The following is a 21446-nucleotide window of genomic DNA, read 5'->3' on the forward strand; positions in this document are numbered from 1 at the left end:
AAAAGTGATACCATTTTTTAAGAAAATTTGGGAGAATGGCAGCTTCTACAAGTGCTCACTGGACAACACCTGCATGGTACATAAATGATAATGCTTTGTCTCCTTCATAGCCTTTCTAGCGAGCACTTACTAGGCCCCATCACTGTGTTTTTAAGAAAATGATTACCTGGTATGACTTAGCTGAGAAGTCATCTTCAGCAATGGAAATCCCCAGGACAGGGGAGTAGTGCAGTTGTTGTTGTGATGGCCTGTGAAACAGGAACCGTGAAGGTCTCCATGCATGGAAAGTGGAAACTCGTCAAGAATGCCCCAAACGGTATGGTAAGTATTTCATCATTCTTTTTATATTTGTAATTTTTTTTTTCTTTTGTCCTGTTCTAGGTACACAATTGCTGTAATTAGCAGCCAGTATATGCTGAGCTCCTCAAAGGAATGAGGTGTGTAACTGTATGGAACTTCCATGTCAGGTGGATGTCATTATGGTGGAACTCCAAGTGATATTCCTGTATGTTTTATGTTACTTTCTATATGGTCCTGTTCTGGTATGCTGTCATGCTACATCATTTCATGCTGACTGCAGCAACCTGGTGTATCTGGATGTATACCTGTGCCATAATCTGTTTACATATCTTAGCACAAGTGCAAGGGACACACTTTTGGCTGCTTTGTGTGTCACATTACAAATGGGACATACTTATGGGATTTGGTCTGTTGTTACAGCGTTTTTATGTTAGAGTTATCACAGTTCCCTAATGTTCTGTTTCTCTCTTAGCATAAGCAAAATGTGATACAAATTGTGTTGCCTTCAATGGGAAATAAAAGAGGCATTCACTTATGAAACTGCAGAGATATTTGGCCTTCATAAATGAGTACCGATATGGCATTCACATTTGTGGTGAAACTCAGTGTGCAGTAGTACATGTAGCAAGATGCTTGCTGCAGTTATAGAGGTATAGAAGACTTTAATTTGGTCCATAACTCTCATCTGTAGACCCATTTTTTCGTCCGCAACTTTGGGTTGGGCATCACCAGTGTGAGGAACTGCCCAATGCAGTAGATGAAATAGCTACTTACTGCTCTATTTAATAGCTTTAGTACAGAAAAGTATTTTTGCATCCAAAAAATTATTTCATTCTTTTGTAAGAAATGTGTGATCCATATTTGTACAGTACAGTATTCAGTGGAAATGTAACATGTATGCACTTTTTATTTTTGGTGGTGCTGCGGTAGCGTTGTCGCCTCACAGTAAGATGATGTCCGGTTTGATTCTCAGCTAGAGCGTCTTCTGCGTGGAGACATGCATGAATGGGCGTACCTTCGTTGAAGGTTGTGCATCAGACCTGGCAAGCTGGTATGTAAAAATCAACTGCCAATCATTAGCAGACCGGAGTTCCGCTGTGGCGACCCCTAACCGGGAAAAGCCGAAAGACGCAACAACATTAAAATAAAGGTATACTCTTTGCTTTCTTAGAGACATAGATTGTACTGCTGTATGGGATACATTCAAGCAGGCCTTTGTTATGAAGAATCAGTCCGACATTTCACCAGAGAGTTATAAATATTTTGTACAAAATGCAGCGATTACAATACCTAAGAATAAGGTAGGTCTGCATGATGATGTTTTTATAGATTAGCAAAAGTTTTAGTACTTGACAAAGAAAAATAACTATTATAAACCTAACATTATCAATAAACTTTGAATAAGAAATGACAGATATTTCCAAAACAGTACACTGTGCAACACAGTATTTTAGAAATAAAAGTTGAAGATTACATTGTGCTATCAGAACTATGTTATTTGCTTTAAAGTACTGCTTCTTGTAGACTTCATTAGCTGTGAATTAGACTGAAGACAGGGTATAAGAAGTGGAATACACTGGTTCCAGTGGGTAAATGTGCCCTCTCATTGTATAACTTTCAAATGAAGGCTTTTTGAAGGACAAGTAGCAATGCACTGACAGAAGGACATTTTAGTCTCTCTGTCATAGAATCCTGCTGTGTACTTCAAACACTGGACAAGACATGGCTGTGGATGTAGCATTCAGTGAGAATGTTGAACCGCTAATTGCTTTCTCACACACATCAGAAAACCCAGTGTTAATAAAGAGGAAAACAAGACTGGATACTCTGAATGAATAATCTTGACACACTGTGTTCATAAATAGGGGATCATGCATGGAATTAGAACAGAGGACAAAGCATTTAATTTTATCAGATCAGATCATTTAAAAGATTTTTTGAAAAATCCACCTGACACCGGTTATAACTCATGAAAAAATTAGGCCTCAGCCCAGCCACAGTAGACAGTGTGCAATAGGTGAGGAACATGTGCCCATTACTTTAATCCATAATATCTTCTGTCAAGGATATGCTTAGTAAAAGAGTCTGTATTTTACCAGTCACAGCATTAGTTACCATGGCGCTTACCAATACATATTCATTGTTATTTATTTTTATCCAAAGTAAGTAGAATGGAACACTGCACCTCTTTCTGCTATGACCTTGTTATATGATAGAAAAAAAGGAAATATATAAATGGTTGAAAGAAGAGTGCACACAGCAGACAAAGAAGTACATTAAAGTGCATAATATTATCCAGTATTATAAACTGCTGAGTTAGTATAATAGTAGCTCCATAACAACTGCTGATTTACATTTTGATAGAAAAAATAAATGCAAAGGATTTAAAGTTAAACAGCTAACATCACACAGCATTTGCATGGTGATATATGGGTTGTCAGACTGGATTTTATACTCTGAAAGGGTGCATAGCTTTGTTATAGTCAAGGAGAGAGAGTACATAGTATGGAACTCCAGTAATAAATGGTTTTGAAGATAAAATCCAGGGTATAGATAGTTGCAAGCAAGGTGAAAGGATTAGACATAAGTAAATGCATACTGAGAAGGACAGTGCTGCAGGTAAATACTTTGTAGTGAAGGCAGTATAAGACAAAGTTAACTGTATCTGCTACATTAAGACTTTGGCTTTAGAAAGGTTAATATAATGGTGTCCTAAGTGAGGAAACAGTGCCACAAGTCTACAAACCTAATACAAGAAATCAACGGTTTACTATCAAAATTGTGTAAATCGGTTTTGCGAGTAATGACTTACTTGAACCGAAATGTCAAAAATGTGCACACTGTTCGCTCATAACTCTGAACATGGTAATGTTGGTATGTCAAATTTGACATTATCGACATTACCTGGATGTTCGGAGATATACTACCAAGGTTTTGCAGGGGAGCAATCCCTCCTGCACCCCCAATATCCCTGCTAACTATGGGTCTATATTAGATCATCGAAACAGCTCATTATCAAATGCCGCAATGTAAAACTGCAAAACCCAAACCCTAACAATATCGAAACGTCAAAACAGCAAATTTTTTCCCAGGGAAAAAATTTACTGTTCTGAGAAGCACACAAGCACCACAAGCACACGAAAAAGCAGCAATCCACACACATATACTTAAAAGCTACATCTAACCTTACACTACACTGCACATACACTACTATCTACCCACTTACCTTAACCCAAACCCTAACCCTAAAGTCTTTCACTATCGCACACTCACCTCACCCATGCCCTAACCCTAACTCACTTAACCTGCCCCAACCCCAAATTCTCACTATCGCACACTCACCTCATTTGCGCCCTAACCCTAACTTGCTTATCCCACCCCTAACCCCAAATTCTGTCACTATTGCACACTCACCTCACCCGCGCCCTAACCCTAATTCATTTAACCCACCCCTAACCCTAACGTCTGTCACAATCGCACACTTACCTGACCTGCGTTCTAACCCTAACTCGCCCAATCCGTGCCCTAACCTGAACATCCGCACAATCACACACTTACCTTAACCCAACCCGTAACTTTCCACTGCATCGCTGAAAACAGCAAAGCCACAACAACGGCCAACCAAATTCTTTCCGTAGGAAAGAATTTGGTTTTGTGCAGCTTTGCTGTTTTCAGCATTCGAGATATTGGGTTCAATATTAGATCATTCGAAATTCAGCCGTTTCGATGATCTAATATAGACCCACTAACTATATATTCTAACTCCAAGATGGCACTACAGTGAGGAAAAGGGTATTTTTCCCAATCCCCACTGTAGTGAGATCCAATTGTAAACAGAGTCACTCAATACCATGAATGCAAGCTATGTGTCGGTGTTTCAGAAGTGATCAGATTTCAACTCACAATTTTAAACTTTTGCACCTTTAGCCTTGACCTTATAAACAACAGGAAGCTGACTTTCAAACATTTGACTGTAAACAAAAATTATTACCATTCTCACATTTAGTAACTTTTTTATTGTCTGATCCAAGAAAACTTAAAGCCTGAAGCTGCTATGATAAGTGCAAAAGTGACCAAAGGAATGCATTAGCCTCAAATGATAAAGACCTGACTGTGACTCAGGCAAACCAGGTTTGATTAGCAGCTTAGACAACTGGCAACACAGGCAATAGAAGGTTGTTTGGAACACACTTTATTTTATTTAACATTTGTTTACTGAGAAAGTACAACTTGGAACAAAGCCAATTTTCAGTGGAGGCCCAGGGTGAAACACTCCAGACTCATGTCTTTGCAACGTGGGAGGAAACTGGAGTACCCAGAGAAAACCTACGTGAATGCAGGGAGGACATGCAGACTCCACACAGAAGGAAATCCAGCCAAGAATTGAACCAGAGAACCTCTTGCTGTGAGGTGACAATGCTGCACCACTGTGCCATTGATTTCGCTGATGCAGATTAGGGAAACAACGAGAGTGTGTGTGTGTGTGTGTGTGTGTGTGTGTGTGTGTGTGTGTGTGTGTGTGTGTGTGTGTGTGTGTGTGTGTGTGTGTGTGTGTGTGTGTGTGTGTGTGTGTGTGTGTGTGTGCGTGTGTGTGCGTGTGTGCGTGTGTGCGTGTGTGTGTGTGTGTGTTGACTGAAAGTGAGTGGGCCAGTAAGTGGGCCAGTCCTGTCATCCCCTTGCTGAAGTGAGATGTGGATCAGCACAGATGTCCAATGCATGACACTCACAAAGGAAGTTGCTGGTTGGGCCGGGATAGATACTTAGTAGGAACAGTTTTTATCAGTAATATGATGCTGCTTCATGTGCCTCAAGCTGCACACTGATCCTGAAAATGGGTCATAGTTTGTCCAGGGGGGCTAAATTAGGTTCACTAGACCCAGAAGACACCCATGGGTACAGCTGATGATCGACTACAGGGAGACAAAAATGACCAAAAAGTAACAAAGGGAATACCATAGGCTATGATAAGAAAAAGTGCTCCTTCTCCAAGAGTGTATCTGGTTTTGTAGGTTAAAAGATGTGCAGCATAGTCCTAAGCTTTGAAGTTATGGTGCTAATATGAGTACAAATGATAAGCTGCAGTAATATGGCACATTCGCTCAGGTCCTGGGGTTCGATAATTTGGCTTGTCTCAGAACATCTATGTAGCATTTAAGATTATTCAGGCAGTGATAAAATACTACCATTATTACCATATATCTAAGTGCACACATGCTGCCCAAGTTGAAGATGCAATAAGAAGCTACAGACAGCTGCATACCAGTCCGCATCTTGAGGATAACTGTGCACTTTTATCAGCAGATGTTCTGTTAGTGTACCAGCCTGCAATGTTTGACCAAGTTGGCAAAGAAGAGTAAAGTAATGTGTAGGTAAAGCATACATAACCCATTCATTTTCTGATAACCCACTTTATCTTTTAAAGTGTTGTGGGGCTGCAGAAGCCTATCATAGCAGCTAGTGATCCCAAGAAGATGAAGTTCATTTTGGATAGGGTACAAACCTATTACAGAACACCCACATGCACATGCACACTCACCCCCTCATTCATTCAAGCACAACATGCTCACTTATGGACAATTTAAAAGATCACCAAAACCTATGGACACCAGGTCTTTGAGATGTAGGAAGAAACTAGAGCATCTGGAGAAAAAGGCATGTGGACACTTGGAGGACGTGCATAGAAAGCAGAACAGCTGAAAATCAAACTGAAGAATAGCTTGCTATAAAGAGGCAATAGTACCATCTACACCACAGTTCTCAATTTTACTTTATATGCTCTCAGTGCAGAATACTGTAGTCAAATTACTGCCATGAGAACCCTTTCCATAGCTGACAGTCAGGCAAAAAAATAGAAAGTGGCATACTAAACTGTCACTGTTGTGCTAAAAAGCAGATAGACAATGTCCTGAATTGTGTTGCTGGGATGCAGTGGTAGGGTGAGTTTGAATCCCACAAGGAGTCTGTTGTGGCATATGTCTTAAACCTCAGGACAAGAATTAGTGAGCTCATGGGCTTGGCCCAGGAGAACCTGGCAGGAGCCCAACAACAGAAAAAGGTCTGTTTCTACCTCTATGACACTGTTCAGAAGGAACCTGGAAGAGTGGATGGGACACCATAAAGTCTTACCAGGAATACCGCTCACAACCTTCCTGGATATGGACAGCCATTACTAAATACAATATTAGATATTAGCTAACATTTCTAAGGTATTACATTGGAATGAAATGGCTAGGCTTGAAATTACCTCTGGATTGATAGCCTAGTAATATCCTATAATCCTATGATCCCATAACCCTTAGTCTTAGTAGAGCAAATTTCATAATCATCAGAATATGAGCAAATGCTCCATATCCTATAATGTTGTAACAAAGGTATATATTTTATAATATAACAATAATGGACACTAGTAGCATCCAAGAACAAATTCTTATGATGTTTCTTTTGTTGTATAGAAACAGAAACTGATCTCTCCACGAAACAGCAAGTAACAATTTCTCTAACCAAATAATAAATCCAGTGAAACTTATAACGATAAAATAAATTAAAATAGACCTTTATTTGACAAGTGGGATGATAAGCGCTTTCGCGTGGATGCAACCACGCTTCTTCAGATAACAATTACACCCACTGACTTACTTTATATAGTAAAATAATTAGCCAAGACAATAATCTAATGACTAATTAGTTAATTCATTGAGCATTTAAAGAAACCATCATTAAGAACAACATACATTTCTATAGAGTATAAAAACAAACGCCCAAACAGACAAATGAAAACATTGGCTGATTATATAAGCCAACATTTTGATGTTTCTTTTGTTCTTAAGTAGTACATATTTCCATATTGTCTTACTTAATAACCACATCATCCAAAAATGAAATTTAGGTTCTAGGATAGTTAATACTAAACACCAAACCCCACTTATTCTCATTAAGACATTGTACAAGCTCATCTAATTCCGATTCATCAGAGATCCAAACCATCTATCAATTATCTAAGTATCTATTCCAGATGTCTAAAGTGTACAAAAATATTATGATTGTTATCAAGTTTGGGATGTTGATATGTATAAGACAGAAGCAGGAGCACAGTTTCTCAGTAGATTTTACCAAAAAATAGTTTTCAATCCCACTCTGAAATTTAAAACTAAGATCTTATAAAATGGATATTGAGCATATCTGAACATTATACACTCTGTTCAAATGGAAATCAGACTATGGTGCTATGTCCTTCTTTGATTCAAACTTAGAAAGAAGAGCATGCAAAATATGTTCAGTCTCAAATATTCTCCCCAGAGAAATGAATGAGAGATCTTATCTGTGAAATAATAGTACCAAGGTGAGCAATAACATCCAACCATAAATTATATTTGTCCATTGGGACCCCCTGCTGCATTAAGCAAAACTGCAACAAAAAGCAGTGCTTTACCAAAAAATCTCTCTGTGTTTGCACTGTATCCTCAGCACCACTGAAATGGATCACATCTGCAAACGAATGTCATGAGCCACTAGGCAATACAGGTGAAACAGAAGGCCTCATCATGGCAGGAGAAGAAATATGCCTAGAGGTTGGCTGGCAAAAGGGAGTTGTACCATCGCTTTCCAAACCATTAACAACAACATTCTCGTCTACATGCTGAACAATGTCTAACCACAATTTATCAGAACACTGCTCATCGACACATTTGGCATCCATGTCAAGGTGTTGTTAAGTACTCAAACCACACTCTTGAAACTCTGTAAATAAAATATCAGAAGCTTGACAATCTTCAATCTCCTGATTAGAAGGCACATGCACCATGTTATACATACCTTCTTCTACCTATCATTCCAGAGTAGTTTTTTTTATTGATATACAGTATACATTACATATTATTTACATTATGTACATCTATTTACAAATCTCCATACATTATAAATGTCTATTTAAGCATTTCACCCCCACTCTTTTATCCACAATCAAAACATTAATTTCTCCAAAATCTTTGTCAAAGTCCACTTTCCATTGTATTTAATTTCATTTAGTCTCTCATTCCATATAGTCCATGAAACATAAAATATTACTCTGTCCATTTCCTTCACTTGTTCCTGTTTACGTGCACCATAATAACCAAATTATATTATGCCAAAATTTATTTGTTCAAATTTTAACAAACTTTTCACCCTATTATCTTTGCATATTTCTTTCCACAGATGATTAACTCTTTCACATTTCAAAAACACATGCTTTAAAAACCTCCACATTTATTACATAGTCTATCTTGCTTTTTTGTATGGCATATTTGCCTTAACCAGCAATTTTCTAATAGACAATATCCATAAAAAAATCATTACATTCTTTAGATTTTTTAGTTATTATATCTCATCATTATGGCTTTTTTCGTATATATTTATAAACCTTTCCATTGATCAATGCAATAAAATGCTTTCATAATACTTATGTACCATTCCTTTCTATTTTTCTCACAAATATTCTTTTTTATTTTCCATAACACAATTTTGTCGTACTCTTTCATTTCTTCATTCAAAATGTTTTTACTTCATTTTTTAACTTCCATTGCTTCCCACAATTCTTTGTATTTATACTATAATAAAATTTCTATCAATTTTTATTTTCCTTCATAATTCCTTTTAATACCTTATATAAAACTAAAGATTCTGCACGTACTATTGAGTTTATTAAACCCAAGCCTCCTTGTTTTTCTTTCATATATAGAATCACTCTCTTAACTAGATTCAGTCTAGAGCCCCATATAAAAAAATATAATCATCATTAGTTCCTTTTCATACTTAATAGGAATCATATAGATGTTGGCAACATAAGCAATTTTTCCTATTACCATGGTATTCAACAAAATTGCTTTTTTCTATATGAAAATCTACATGATTTCTAAAAAGTATATCCTTTATTTCTATGAATACATTATCCCATTGTTGTCTATATTCATTCCTTCCAAATATTATTCCTAATATAGCTATATATTTTTCATTGAACTCAATACCTCCTAAAATACCCTCAAAACCAAATCCTTTACTTTTACTTTTCTCCTTATTTATACTTAAACCATTTTTTTTTAATTTTGCTTAATTTTTCATTTACTTTTTCCATCCATACTTTATTGCTGACAAGTAATACAATGTTATCCACATAATTATACAATATTGGCAATTGTACTTCCTTCATCATTCTGTCTCCACTGCTTCTTGACATTTTATTAATTTCCTTCACCATTATATTCATAACTAATGAGAAAATGAATCTACTAGCTGTACAGCCCTGCTTTATTCCACATTCTGTTATTTCTTCACCAATCCCACCATTTACATTTAGATCCACATAGTTCCTTTCATAAACAGATTTTATTACTTGTAATTTTTTTTTTGCTTAGATTATCTGCCTGCAAAATTTCTCATAATGATCTATATTGAATAGTATCATAAGAATTACTTATATCCTCTATCATAACCTTTTCTTCTACATTTTTATTTATGATATAATCAATTATCTTGTTATCCATAATAACTCTTGACCTCCTATTAATTTTCATCCAAATACATTTTGGTCATGTATTTTATCCATTTTTTGTAACCTTTTTGTTATTATTCTCATAAAAATGTATAACCTGTATTATTCAATGTTATATGTCTCAACATTTTTATCTCCTCTTTATTTCCTTTTTTAAATATACATTTTATAACTCCTGTATATATCTCTTTCTCTATAATTCCAATTTCTAACCATTCATTCATAACTACGATAAACATTATTTTTGCAACTCTTTCATTTCTTTATACATACCATATTACATTTCATCCATTCCTTTTGCAGAATTTATGTTAATATCTTTTAAAATTTTATTCAATTATTTCATAGTTATTTTTTGTTCTAAATACTCACTATCTTTATTATTTAAATGTTCACCTTTATAAATTTGTTTTATGTTTTCTTCTCTTTTAACAAATACTTCCAATACATATTCTTATTCTATTAATTATTTTGTATATTCCTTCTTGCTGTCTTATTTGCTTACCTTCCTTATTTTTTAATTCTCTTTTTATTTTTCCTTCTTTTATTTTTGTATTCAACTATGGTGCTGCCTCTTTCTTTCCTTGTAAACAATATTTTTGTTTATATAACAAGTTGTTAATTTTAATTTGATTCATTTTACATATTTGTCTTTCTTTTTCATAAAAGGAATGTTTCTTCCCTAATAAGTTTCTAAATGTTTCTCAACTTAATATCTTATACCTCTCTTTTTCTTGTCTTCTTTTCTTCCTTACACATTCTAAACACACTTTTTTATATTTTTATTTAAAATTAAGCCAGCAAACAGTCCAATTCTCATAAAACTCTCTCATATTCATATGTTTTTTTCCATAATTCTGTAAGTTATTTTTTTTCTCTTCTAAATCTAATTCCTTTTCATTAATTCCCTTTATTCCTTTTCCTATTCTTATATATTCTTAATTTTCCTGTACTTTAACCCATATTGCCACATGATCTGAAAATCCAGCATATTTAATTCCTTTTTTATAACTTTTAAACTGTCAGATATTAAAATATAATACATTCCTGTCGTAATTTTTTATTCCTTTTATTGGTCCAGAGTTATTCTCCCATATACTTAACTTTGTACTTCTCATAATTTCTTTAACCATTTTAACATCACAATTGCTTTATTTTTTCTTAAATTGCAATTAAAATCATCCACCACCACTGTAATGTCCATATTTACACAAACATATTCAAGAATATTTTTTAAACATAATTTCTCTCTCTTTTTTGTTACATATGTATATAAAGCTATAATTCTATACAAATATTTTTTTCCATCTCAAGTCTGTTGCCATAATTCATCCTAGTTCCACTATGGTTACATCTAATATTTTAATGCTTTCTTGACATAATACACATATGCCTGAGCATGTTTCTTTCCCCATGTTCCAAACTACTGCACCATTCCAAAGTTTTTCAGTTTGTGTTCTTTCTTCCTCTGTTAATCTGATATCTTCTAAAACAATAATATGTGCATCTACTGCAGCACACCATTGTAATATACCTATTCTCCTTTTAAGATTTTACATACTGTTCACATTTAAAGCTAATATTTTCAGCATTTAGGAAGAATTAGTATAGTAAAGTGTTTAGCCCTTTCCTTTCTTATTTTCTCTAAGTACTGTTTCTAAACTTTCTTTTCTTTTCTTTAAATCTTTTCCCTATCAGTTTTTCATTTGCTGCTGTGCGCCAATGATCTTATTCCTCACTTGTCTCTTCTGTTTCTTTTTCCTTGTTACTTTCTTTAACTTCATGTATAACCCCTCTATCAGTCACATCTTTTTGAACATTTTCTTGTATAACACATTCTTCTATCGCTTTCTCCTATATAACTTCATTTTCATTTTCTTGCATATTAATTTCACATTCTAGCCATGATTGACCAATATTGCCACATTTTTTGCAAGTTAAATCACATTTTTGCATTATGCCCTGTCTTACCACATAAATAACATCTTTTTTTTATCACATTCATTGATTAAATGATCATTTTTATCCACAAAAATAACAAGTCATTGGTTGACCCATGTATTTCACAAACCCCTATTACCATGAACATTAATAATACTAGATATCTGCATAACATTATTATTTTTCCATTTTCAGTATTACTTCACATTTCCATCCCCCAGTCCATAGTCCTCTTTAGTCATATATTTTTATAGTGTCCATTACTTCTTTACATATTGTTAACAAATGTTCTTTCAGTTCTTTTGCTTCATCTTCGATTCTAAAATGGATCATTATTCTTTGTGTTCTTTGTCTGTAAAAAGCTTGCACCACATATTCTAACCATATATAAATATTTTTATTTTGTTCATATGCACCCCAAATTTTTTTCCATGGTCACAAAAAGTCTATTTTCTAATTAAAATAAATGTCCTTTTGCTTTGACACCCAGAGGTGCTATGACAGAGTCCCAAACCTCATACCTGTCCAAACTTTCTTTTTTTTTACTGCTCACACATACTGTATATTTCTTTTTTGTTTCTTTTATTTCTTCTTTCTTCTTTGTTCTGTCTCCAACAGTTTGTGCATAAGTTGTCTCTGGAACCTTTTCTGGCACAGTTTCTTCTTCTCCTTTTACTTCTTCTATGTTTTCCATTATGTCACTCCATGAAATTGCTGCTCCACTTTGTGGTTCACTTTGGTTTACCATTTCTTCTGAGTAATCATCCCGCAACCCCCCTAATTGGAGGGTTGTAATTATGCATTTTTCAGAGGTAACTGTCTCTCCTTTAAACAATCCCTTCTGAAAGTTTTCCATTGAATCCATCTCTGTCACAGCTACACTCTCCTTTTCCTCCAATGTCACTGTTTTTTCTGTACCCACATCATCAGAAAAAACGTCTGGTAGTGATTCTACCATTTTAATAGCAACTCTCACTCCAGTTTCAGCAAAAGTTGAATCAGTCATATTTTCTTCTTGTTCCTCCTTGTTGCCTCCACACCTGGACAGGAAACAGGAAGTCAGGATGTGTGACACACAAAGCCTTCCCCCTACTACCAAGCGTAGGGGAAGTTCCCTGATCTCCTGGCTAAATTTCCCTTAATAGTATGAATACTACCGTAAGTCTCCCCTGAAAAGAGGCTACTAGCCTAGTAAAATTAATTTAGTCAATAATCTTTAATAGCGAGATAGATAGCTAGATAGATAGATAGACTGATAGAAAGATTGATAGATGGGTGGATAGATGGACAAACTAATAAATAAATAAATAAGTAAATAAGTAAATATATGATAAATCACACTTGAATGAGACTAGTCCATAGGGAGACCTGCTTGAATTATGGAAAATAATCTGATAGTTTTTATTTAATTCTGTGCTGCAACTGCCTCTTTAGTCATATATATATAACATATATAAAAATTATGCATTTTTTTTATTTATTTGACATTTGTTGACTGGGTTAGTCCAGCTGGGCCGGAGCCCTTTTTCAGTGGAGACCCAGAAAGAAAAGCTCCACAAAAACATAACTACATAATTACATAGTTAAATGAACATAATACATTTTGTGGTTCACTTTGGTTTACCATTTCTTCTGAGTAATCATCCCGCAACCCCCCTAATTGGAGGGTTGTAATTATGCATTTTTCAGAGGTAACTGTCTCTCCTTTAAACAATCCCTTCTGAAAGTTTTCCATTGAATCCATCTCTGTCACAGCTACACTCTCCTTTTCCTCCAATGTCACTGTTTTTTCTGTACCCACATCATCAGAAAAAACGTCTGGTAGTGATTCTACCATTTTAATAGCAACTCTCACTCCAGTTTCAGCAAAAGTTGAATCAGTCATATTTTCTTCTTGTTCCTCCTTGTTGCCTCCACACCTGGACAGGAAACAGGAAGTCAGGATGTGTGACACACAAAGCCTTCCCCCTACTACCAAGCGTAAAGGAAGTTCCCTGATCTCCTGGCTAAATTTCCCTTAATAGTATGAATACTACCGTAAGTCTCCCCTGAAAAGAGGCTACTAGCCTAGTAAAATTAATTTAGTCAATAATCTTTAATAGCGAGATAGATAGCTAGATAGATAGATAGACTGATAGAAAGATTGATAGATGGGTGGATAGATGGACAAACTAATAAATAAATAAGTAAATAAGTAAATATATGATAAATCACACTTGAATGAGACTAGTCCATAGGGAGACCTGCTTGAATTATGGAAAATAATCTGATAGTTTTTATTTAATTCTGTGCTGCAACTGTCTCTTTAGTCATATATATAACATATATAAAAATTATGCATTTTTTTTATTTATTTGACATTTGTTGACTGGGTTAGTCCAGCTGGGCCGGAGCCCTTTTTCAGTGGAGACCCAGAAAGAAAAGCTCCACAAAAACATAACTACATAATTACATAGTTAAATGAACATAATACATAGCTACATAAAAATAGTTACCAGGAGTAACAATAAACTAAGTTAAAATAATAGACATTAAGATTCTAAATGATTAATAAGTACACCTGGTACAATACAGAGTAAAAGAAAAATCAAACAGAAAAATTACATTCTTAATCATCAGTTCAGTTGAATAGCTGCAGTGGATAGAACTAATTATAATACAATGCATTCTATTAGAGTCTATAGTAATCATACAGGTACAAGGTAGAAAACTAGAACTAGTAAGAGTAATGTAGACAAATATTAGCGGAAGAGAAGGGAGGGAGGTAGGTTGGAATAGGTATGGAAGAAAGGTGGGAGGCAAAATGGCAGAGAGCAATACAGTCAGTCAGGGGGATGATTACACAGACATAGCCATGTATTGCTTAGGTGTTTTTTACAGCATTTTTGAACTGGTGTTTAGGCTTAATATTTTGAATCTCTAATGGAAGTTTATTTCAGTTCTCAGCTGGGGAATAGCTGCAAAAGTTCTTGCCAATTTTGATTTTTGGCTTGTTTATAGAAAGGAGATGTTGTTCAGAGGTCCGAAGAGTTCTAGGTGGGGAGTAGGGAGAGATGATAGAGCTAGTGCTGGGACAGAAGGAAGGCAGTTGCAGCACAGAATTAATTATCTGAAGCTGAGAGAGAAGAAGGGTGTGGTGGGAATTGAGGTAAAGTATGCCGGCTAAAACTGATGAAACTAGGACAAATGGAGGAGGAAATGGTTATGGAAGAGAAAAAAGGCAAGAAGGGTTATAAGTACTCCTAATCTGGGTCACATCGATCAGACAGTAAGTGCCATTGCAATGGACAAAAAAGAGACTAAAGTAAACAAGAAGAGGAATGTCTGTGCTGTGACAGAAACCTGGTTCAAGGCTCCTGAGAGCACCCCAGCACTATCAGGTTTCACCTCATATCATGCGTTCCGGCCCCAAAATCCGGACAACACCAAGAAAGGAGGGGGGTGTCCATATTCATAAAGGACACCCACACCTCAAGGTTGGTGACAATGCACGATGCATCGGAGACCATCCAGTGCAATTAACCACAGGCAAGACTGCTCTGCAATTTGTAGCATGTTACAGGCCACCCTCTCAAACTCAGGAACCTCACATGGCCTTCCTGAAAACAATGGAGGGGATAAATGTATCTCCAAACACCATCATACTAGGTGACTTCAACTACCCTAATACAGACTGGGAACACTACTCAAGCCCAAACACTCTAGCCCAAAGGTTCCTGGAGTTCATAAACTCAAATGCCATGGAACAACTAGTCACCATCCCCACAAGAGGAGAAAACATACTTGATCTCATCATCACGAACATGGGATCACAATGTTCAACACCGGAAGTATACCCCTCACTGGTGAGATCAGATCATAAACTAATCTTGCTGGAGGTCCTCATCCCGCCCCCACCTGAAATAAAAAAGACCACAGTGAAAAACTTCTCAAAAGCCGACTTCACACTTCTAAAAACTAGTGTGGTCTCCTTTAAGGCCCCTGAGCCAGTGGTAAACATTACTCAAACCGCTGAATCACTTACAAATGCCTTCTACCAGCACCTACAGGACTGCATGGATCAGGCAATCCCAAACAAAACTAAGACTCTTTGTACCAAAGGCAAGCGTCCAGTCTGGTGGACCCCAGCCATAAACAAGCTCTACAACAAAAGGAGGAAGCTACTACAAGATAGAGCAAAATCCTTGAAAGGTAAGACACCTTTGATCATTATAAGTAAAAACTAAGAGCTCTCATAAAATCATCCAAGGCAAATTTTGAGAGAAAAATCGCCAAGGACTCAAAAGACAATCATAAGGCCTTCTTTAGCTATGTTAGAAACCTAGGAGGAAACTCCCAAATATGCTCAGAATTAGTTCAAAATGATGTGAAGATTACTGAACCTACACACATTGCCAACATACTGGCTGACAGGTTCAGTGCAAACTCCCCCCCCCAAAAGGAGAGATATCTATACCAGAGGATTGTAGCCCCCCAAACATCTCCAACGCCCAGGTGAGAACTGCTCTCTCCAAAGCAAAAAACACAGCATCCATGGGACCGGATGGTGTCCCCGGCTGTGTGCTCCACGAACTCAATGAGGAATTAAACCCACAGTTAGGACAGCTGTTTAATCTTAGCCTCACCTCAGGATACGTACCCAAGGAGTGGCGCACGGCGACTGTGGTCCCACTTCACAAGGGCGGTGCCTCCACCGACCCTGGAAATTACTGTCCCATTAGCTTGACAAGCCTTATCTGCAAAGCCATGGAGAGGATCATAATGGAACTCATAAATAAAGACATAGGGAACTTGCAGACTTTGGATCCAACCCAGTTTGGCTTTGTCAAAGGCAGATCATGCCTTTTAAACTTGGTTGACTTTTTCGAGACAGTCACCAAGGCCATTGATGAGGAAAGGCAGTCCATACAGCCTACCTTGACCTGGCAAAGGCCTTGACACAATACCCACTCAGGTATCATCGAAAAACTCATCAGCTTGAATGTAAACCCATACATCACAAGATGGGTTGCAAACTGGCTAAGTGACAGAACCCACAGGGTCAGAGTTGCTGGAGCCATGTCAGACTCAAAGCCTGTCACAAGTGGTGTCCCACAGGGCTCAGTCCTGGGTCCACTCTTGTTCGGCATCTACTTTTCTGAAGTGCAAGCAAACACAGGAGAGTTATGGCTGACTAAGTTTGCAGATGACTGCAAACTGGGCGCCATAGTCGAAAACACATCTGACACAGATATCCTTCAGAAGGGCCTCACAGAAACGGATAACTGGTGCCAGAGCCATGGCCTAAAGTTAAAAGCCAAGAAATGCATAGTCATACCCTTCGGGAAAAACAAGGTTACCCCTAGCTACCATATAGGTGGCAATCCACTGAGCACAGAAGAAGTCATCAGGGATCTGGGGACCCAGGTTGACAGTAGCCTTTCGTTTGACACTCATGTTGATAAAGTAGTTAGGAAAACCTTCTACATTGCCCACCTGATCATGAAGGGATTCACATCTAGATCAAGGGAGGTCATCGTCCCCCTGTACTCATCACTCATTAGACCTATGATTGAGTACAATGCCCCATTCGAATGTATCTGACCCGACACCTGCAGCAGCTGGAAAGGCCCCAAAAGTTCCTCACCAAAAGGATAAAGGGTCTCAAAAATATGTCTTATACTGCCCGACTGAAAGAACTCCAGCTCTATTCAGTCTCATACCGCTTGCTCAGAGGTGACCTGTGCCTGACATATAAGGCCATGTCAAACCCTGATTTGATGAATATGCTTCACCTCAAAAATCTAGATCCCTCAGAACCACAAGGGCGGGAGACTTAAACCTTGACACGGTTATTAATAGAGCGTGCTGGAGGGACAGATTCATCACCCAGAGACTCCCTATGCTGTGGAACAAAATCCCGGTACATGTGAGGCAGAGCACCTCGCTGGCCTTGTTCAAGAGGAATCTTGACCAATGGATGGGGGATCGCAGATATACCCCAGGGATTACTTCAGTGTCACTGCTTGACAGAGGCACAGCAAAATAATAGGCATAGTTTTATTCAAACTAAAGGGGTGGCGAAAGCCAAATAACTATGGGCTAGGCTTATAAATGCCCTTGGACAGATAGCCTAGTATGAACCTATGAACCTATGAACCTATGAATAGTCCTGCACCAGTGAACATAGACTGACAGTCTGATTAAGCTGGGAAATAGGAAACAGTACAGATGTACCAAAATACTGAAAGGGAATAGCAGAGATGATGTATGAAACAGACTTGAAAAGCTTAATATTCACATTAGAAGTGATAAAGAAAATGAAGGGAAATATGGTATAAGCACACTGTGTCACTAGGATTCAAATGGAAAAGCTATAGCTGAAGAAGAAATACAGAGATAAGGGAAGTTAAATGCGGTTCTCTAAGGTAGACATAAAGAAGTACACTTTGAGTGGTGAGGTGTGGGTTCACAGTGGTAAAGAAGCAGTAGGGTATCCTGCAGTGGAAGAATGGTGTCTGTGCCAGCTGTGGTCATGGCTGATGTTTCACAACTGCACAGATACTAACTGCAACATCCACAATGACTCCCAGCCTGCTGTTTTTATTGGGTCATAATTTCTATGAGTTTAGGTTTGCAACTGTCAGTGCAAGAGATTCTATAATCCAGTACAGGAATACAACTTTGTTTAACTCAGTTTTGTGAAATAATTGCATAATCTGGAGATGTTTTTCCTAATTCAGATACATAGTTCTTAAACAAACACTCTGATACTAGGAGTGTCTAGCACAAAACATAAGCAGAGAGGTTGGTTTACAGAATGCAGCTGCTTGGACCTGAATTAAGATATTGGCAATCTGAATTAAGACATTGTGTTCGTGTACTGCTTTCTCTCCAGGAAATTTATGAAAGCAGTTTATTGCATTTTATTAGACCTTCCGCGGTGGTACAGCGGTTGCATTGTTGCCTCGCAATAAGAGGTTATCCCGTTCGATTCTCAGCTAGCGTGTGGGCAGTGTTCTGTGTGGAGTCTGCACGTCCTCCCCGCGGTGGACTGTCCTCCAAAAGATATGCGTAAATGGGCATGCCTTCGCTAAGATTGGGCGTCGGGCTGGCAACTCAGCATCGTAAAAATCTACTGCCAATTATTAGCGGACCTGAGTTCCGCCGTGACGACCCCTTACCACAGACAATTTAAGTTTACTACACTTTATTGAATCATTTACTTTACAAATAAACTTTAAAGGGTTTTGCAGGGCTAAATATATTACATTATTGTCTGGTGACAAGTTTACAGAAAAGTTCTGAGTGAGGAGTATTTCACTTTGACTTTTGGCAGTTGTGCAAAAGGACGGGGAGGGGAATTCTCTTCTTTCATTTCCTGAAAGCAGTACGAACTTAAAACTGGGTTATATCCGCTGAGAAGCAGATATGAGCAAGACGTATAGAAAAGCCTTTTATGACAGCTATAACTGAATACATAAGAAGGAGCAAACTGCATTTAACCCTGAGGAAAAAGGAAGCAGCAAGTCTTAGATCGAAAAACAATCTGTATAGTCAGTCTGGGCTTATGTTTGTAAGACGTTGCACATAATGGCGAATTATGTAGTGTATCTTAGTTCAACCAAGTTAATTTATTTTTATTTAGTTACTCATGTCATTGTTATCTTACTTGAATTCATAACAAAAGCAGAACCCTCACATGGTGACAGAGGAATGCAATATCGGAATTCCACAAAGCATCTGCAAACAATTTTTACTGGAAGATGCTATGACCACTGCAAAGATACAAAAAATGATTGCCCTAAGTAAGTAATTTCATTCTTCTTTCCTGTTAAGATATATCTTAAAATATTTCAAGACTAAATGCTTTAGCTATGAAATGATTATGGCATTAGTGGCTTCCCCATTAGCTTGTATTTTTCTATTTAATTGTGCTCACATGTATAACTAGGAAGTGCTGCTCTGTGGTTTAAGATGTAGTGGAACAGTATCCTAAAGGCTGTTTAATGTATAGGTGGTCTTATGCAGTTTCTTTACTACCCATTTAGTATTTCTGTATGCCTAGCATTGAGTATCATACAGTGTTCTTCTTGTTAGGTAGAAGAACTTGTTCACTTTTTTTATCCATTGGATGGCACTTCCTCTGCCTGACATGACTCAGTTTAGGAATATCTATAACCCTCCATGACTTTTTCCTCTTCCATAACCCCCAGTGATTCCACTAAATTAACCTTTATCAATATGAAAACATTTACTACATGATATGACCACATTTGCTAGATTTGTGAATTGTGCTACAGGAGATGCTTTTATAAATTGCCAGAAGTACTGAAGTCACTAAAATTTTGGAAGGTGCAGGGTTTCAGATGCTCCATAGTGTACTTTACAGATTAACTTAAATGCACAGTGAACTTGTTGTAAGTGTACAGTAACACTGTAATACCTAACATCATGATGTTAATGCATTTGTTTTCCTTTTTTGGACATGAATAAAACAGATCGTACTTGTATCATTCTACCACTGTCTTGGCTGTCAATATTCAACCCAGTTATCACTTCTCAAAAAGGTTAAAACACGCTATAAGCAGTTTTTATTGTCGCTGGACCACAGCTTTGGGACAGTGTACCATTGCTTGGGACAGTGTAACAGTAAATTACAGTGGTGGGCATGTTAGTGAAGACAAATGACAAGCTTGTTCTGTTTTCTTAACAAGAAGCATTACTTTGATGCTGTGAGAAGGATGTAGCCACACACTATCTGTGTACTTAGTTGTTTGTTTGACCATTTGCCCAAGAGTTGAGACTGCCTGCTGATGCTACAGTCAGGAGCGGCCTTAGGTCAACTGGTGCCCTAGGCAAAAGGGCTCCACAGCGCCCCCCACCACACCACCTGGTGCCCCCATCCTGGTCTACCTACACCAAATAAATACTGGAAAAACGCCCCTAATAGAGCAGCACCCTAGGCGGCCGCCTAGTTGGCCTATGCCTAAGGCCGGCCATGGCTACAGTGTATGTAAAACAAAAACTATTGGCTACAGCATAAATATTTGCTTGCTGATGCTAGAGTATATTTACAACAAAAATTACTGACTACAGCATAAATATGTGCACAACAAGCTTAGAAAAAGAACTGTTCCACTATAAGCAATATTTTATAGTAATAAGGCTAACCACTAAAAAGATGTGTACATTCACTAAGGACGTACATAGTAAATATCTATAATGAAAAGTGATTTCTTAATGGGTGACTGATTACATATTGATTAACTGGAGATTACTCAAAGATTCAGGACCATGTAAATGATAACTCCTTGGAACAGCTAGTAAATGAGTTTGCTAGAGGGTGTGACATTCTAGGTCTTCTCCTTACCAACATAATCCCTCCCTCTACCACTCTAATAGTATAACCATAACTTACTTCTTCAGAAGTACAGGCAAAAACAAAAAGGCCTGTGGTTGACAAAGTTTGCTGATGACTGCAAACTGGGAGCAGTCATTGAATCACCAAATGATGTCAACATTCTACAAGGACTTACGCATGATTGGTGCCAAAGTCATGGTCTTAAACTCAATGCAAAAAAAATGCATGATCATTCCCTTTGGCAAAGGAGGTGTCCATCAGATTACCATATTAATAACAACACCCTAAGCTCTAAATCAGTGGTGAAAGACCTGAGCACACAGGTTGACAGCAACC

At 37.3% G+C, this 21446-nt stretch overlaps 1 protein-coding gene across 1 annotated transcript in view; it reads left to right on the forward strand.

Moving 5' to 3' along the window:
- The first annotated feature begins 1472 nt into the window (after positions 1-1472).
- The window catches only part of LOC122794068 (ADP-ribosyl cyclase/cyclic ADP-ribose hydrolase 1-like), a 1209067-nt gene continuing 1189093 nt past the window's right edge, over positions 1473-21446 (forward strand). The window contains exon 1 of the mRNA XM_044062204.1: positions 1473-1601. Within this exon, the coding sequence (XP_043918139.1) occupies positions 1521-1601 (81 nt within the window). The 5' untranslated portion in view covers positions 1473-1520. The remainder of the gene's footprint in view (positions 1602-21446) is intronic.

The sequence above is a fragment of the Protopterus annectens genome, chromosome 2.part1, assembly GCF_019279795.1.
Source record: "Protopterus annectens isolate FY-2018-M chromosome 2.part1, PAN1.0, whole genome shotgun sequence".
In the NCBI taxonomy this organism is placed as follows: Eukaryota; Metazoa; Chordata; order Ceratodontiformes; family Protopteridae; genus Protopterus; species Protopterus annectens.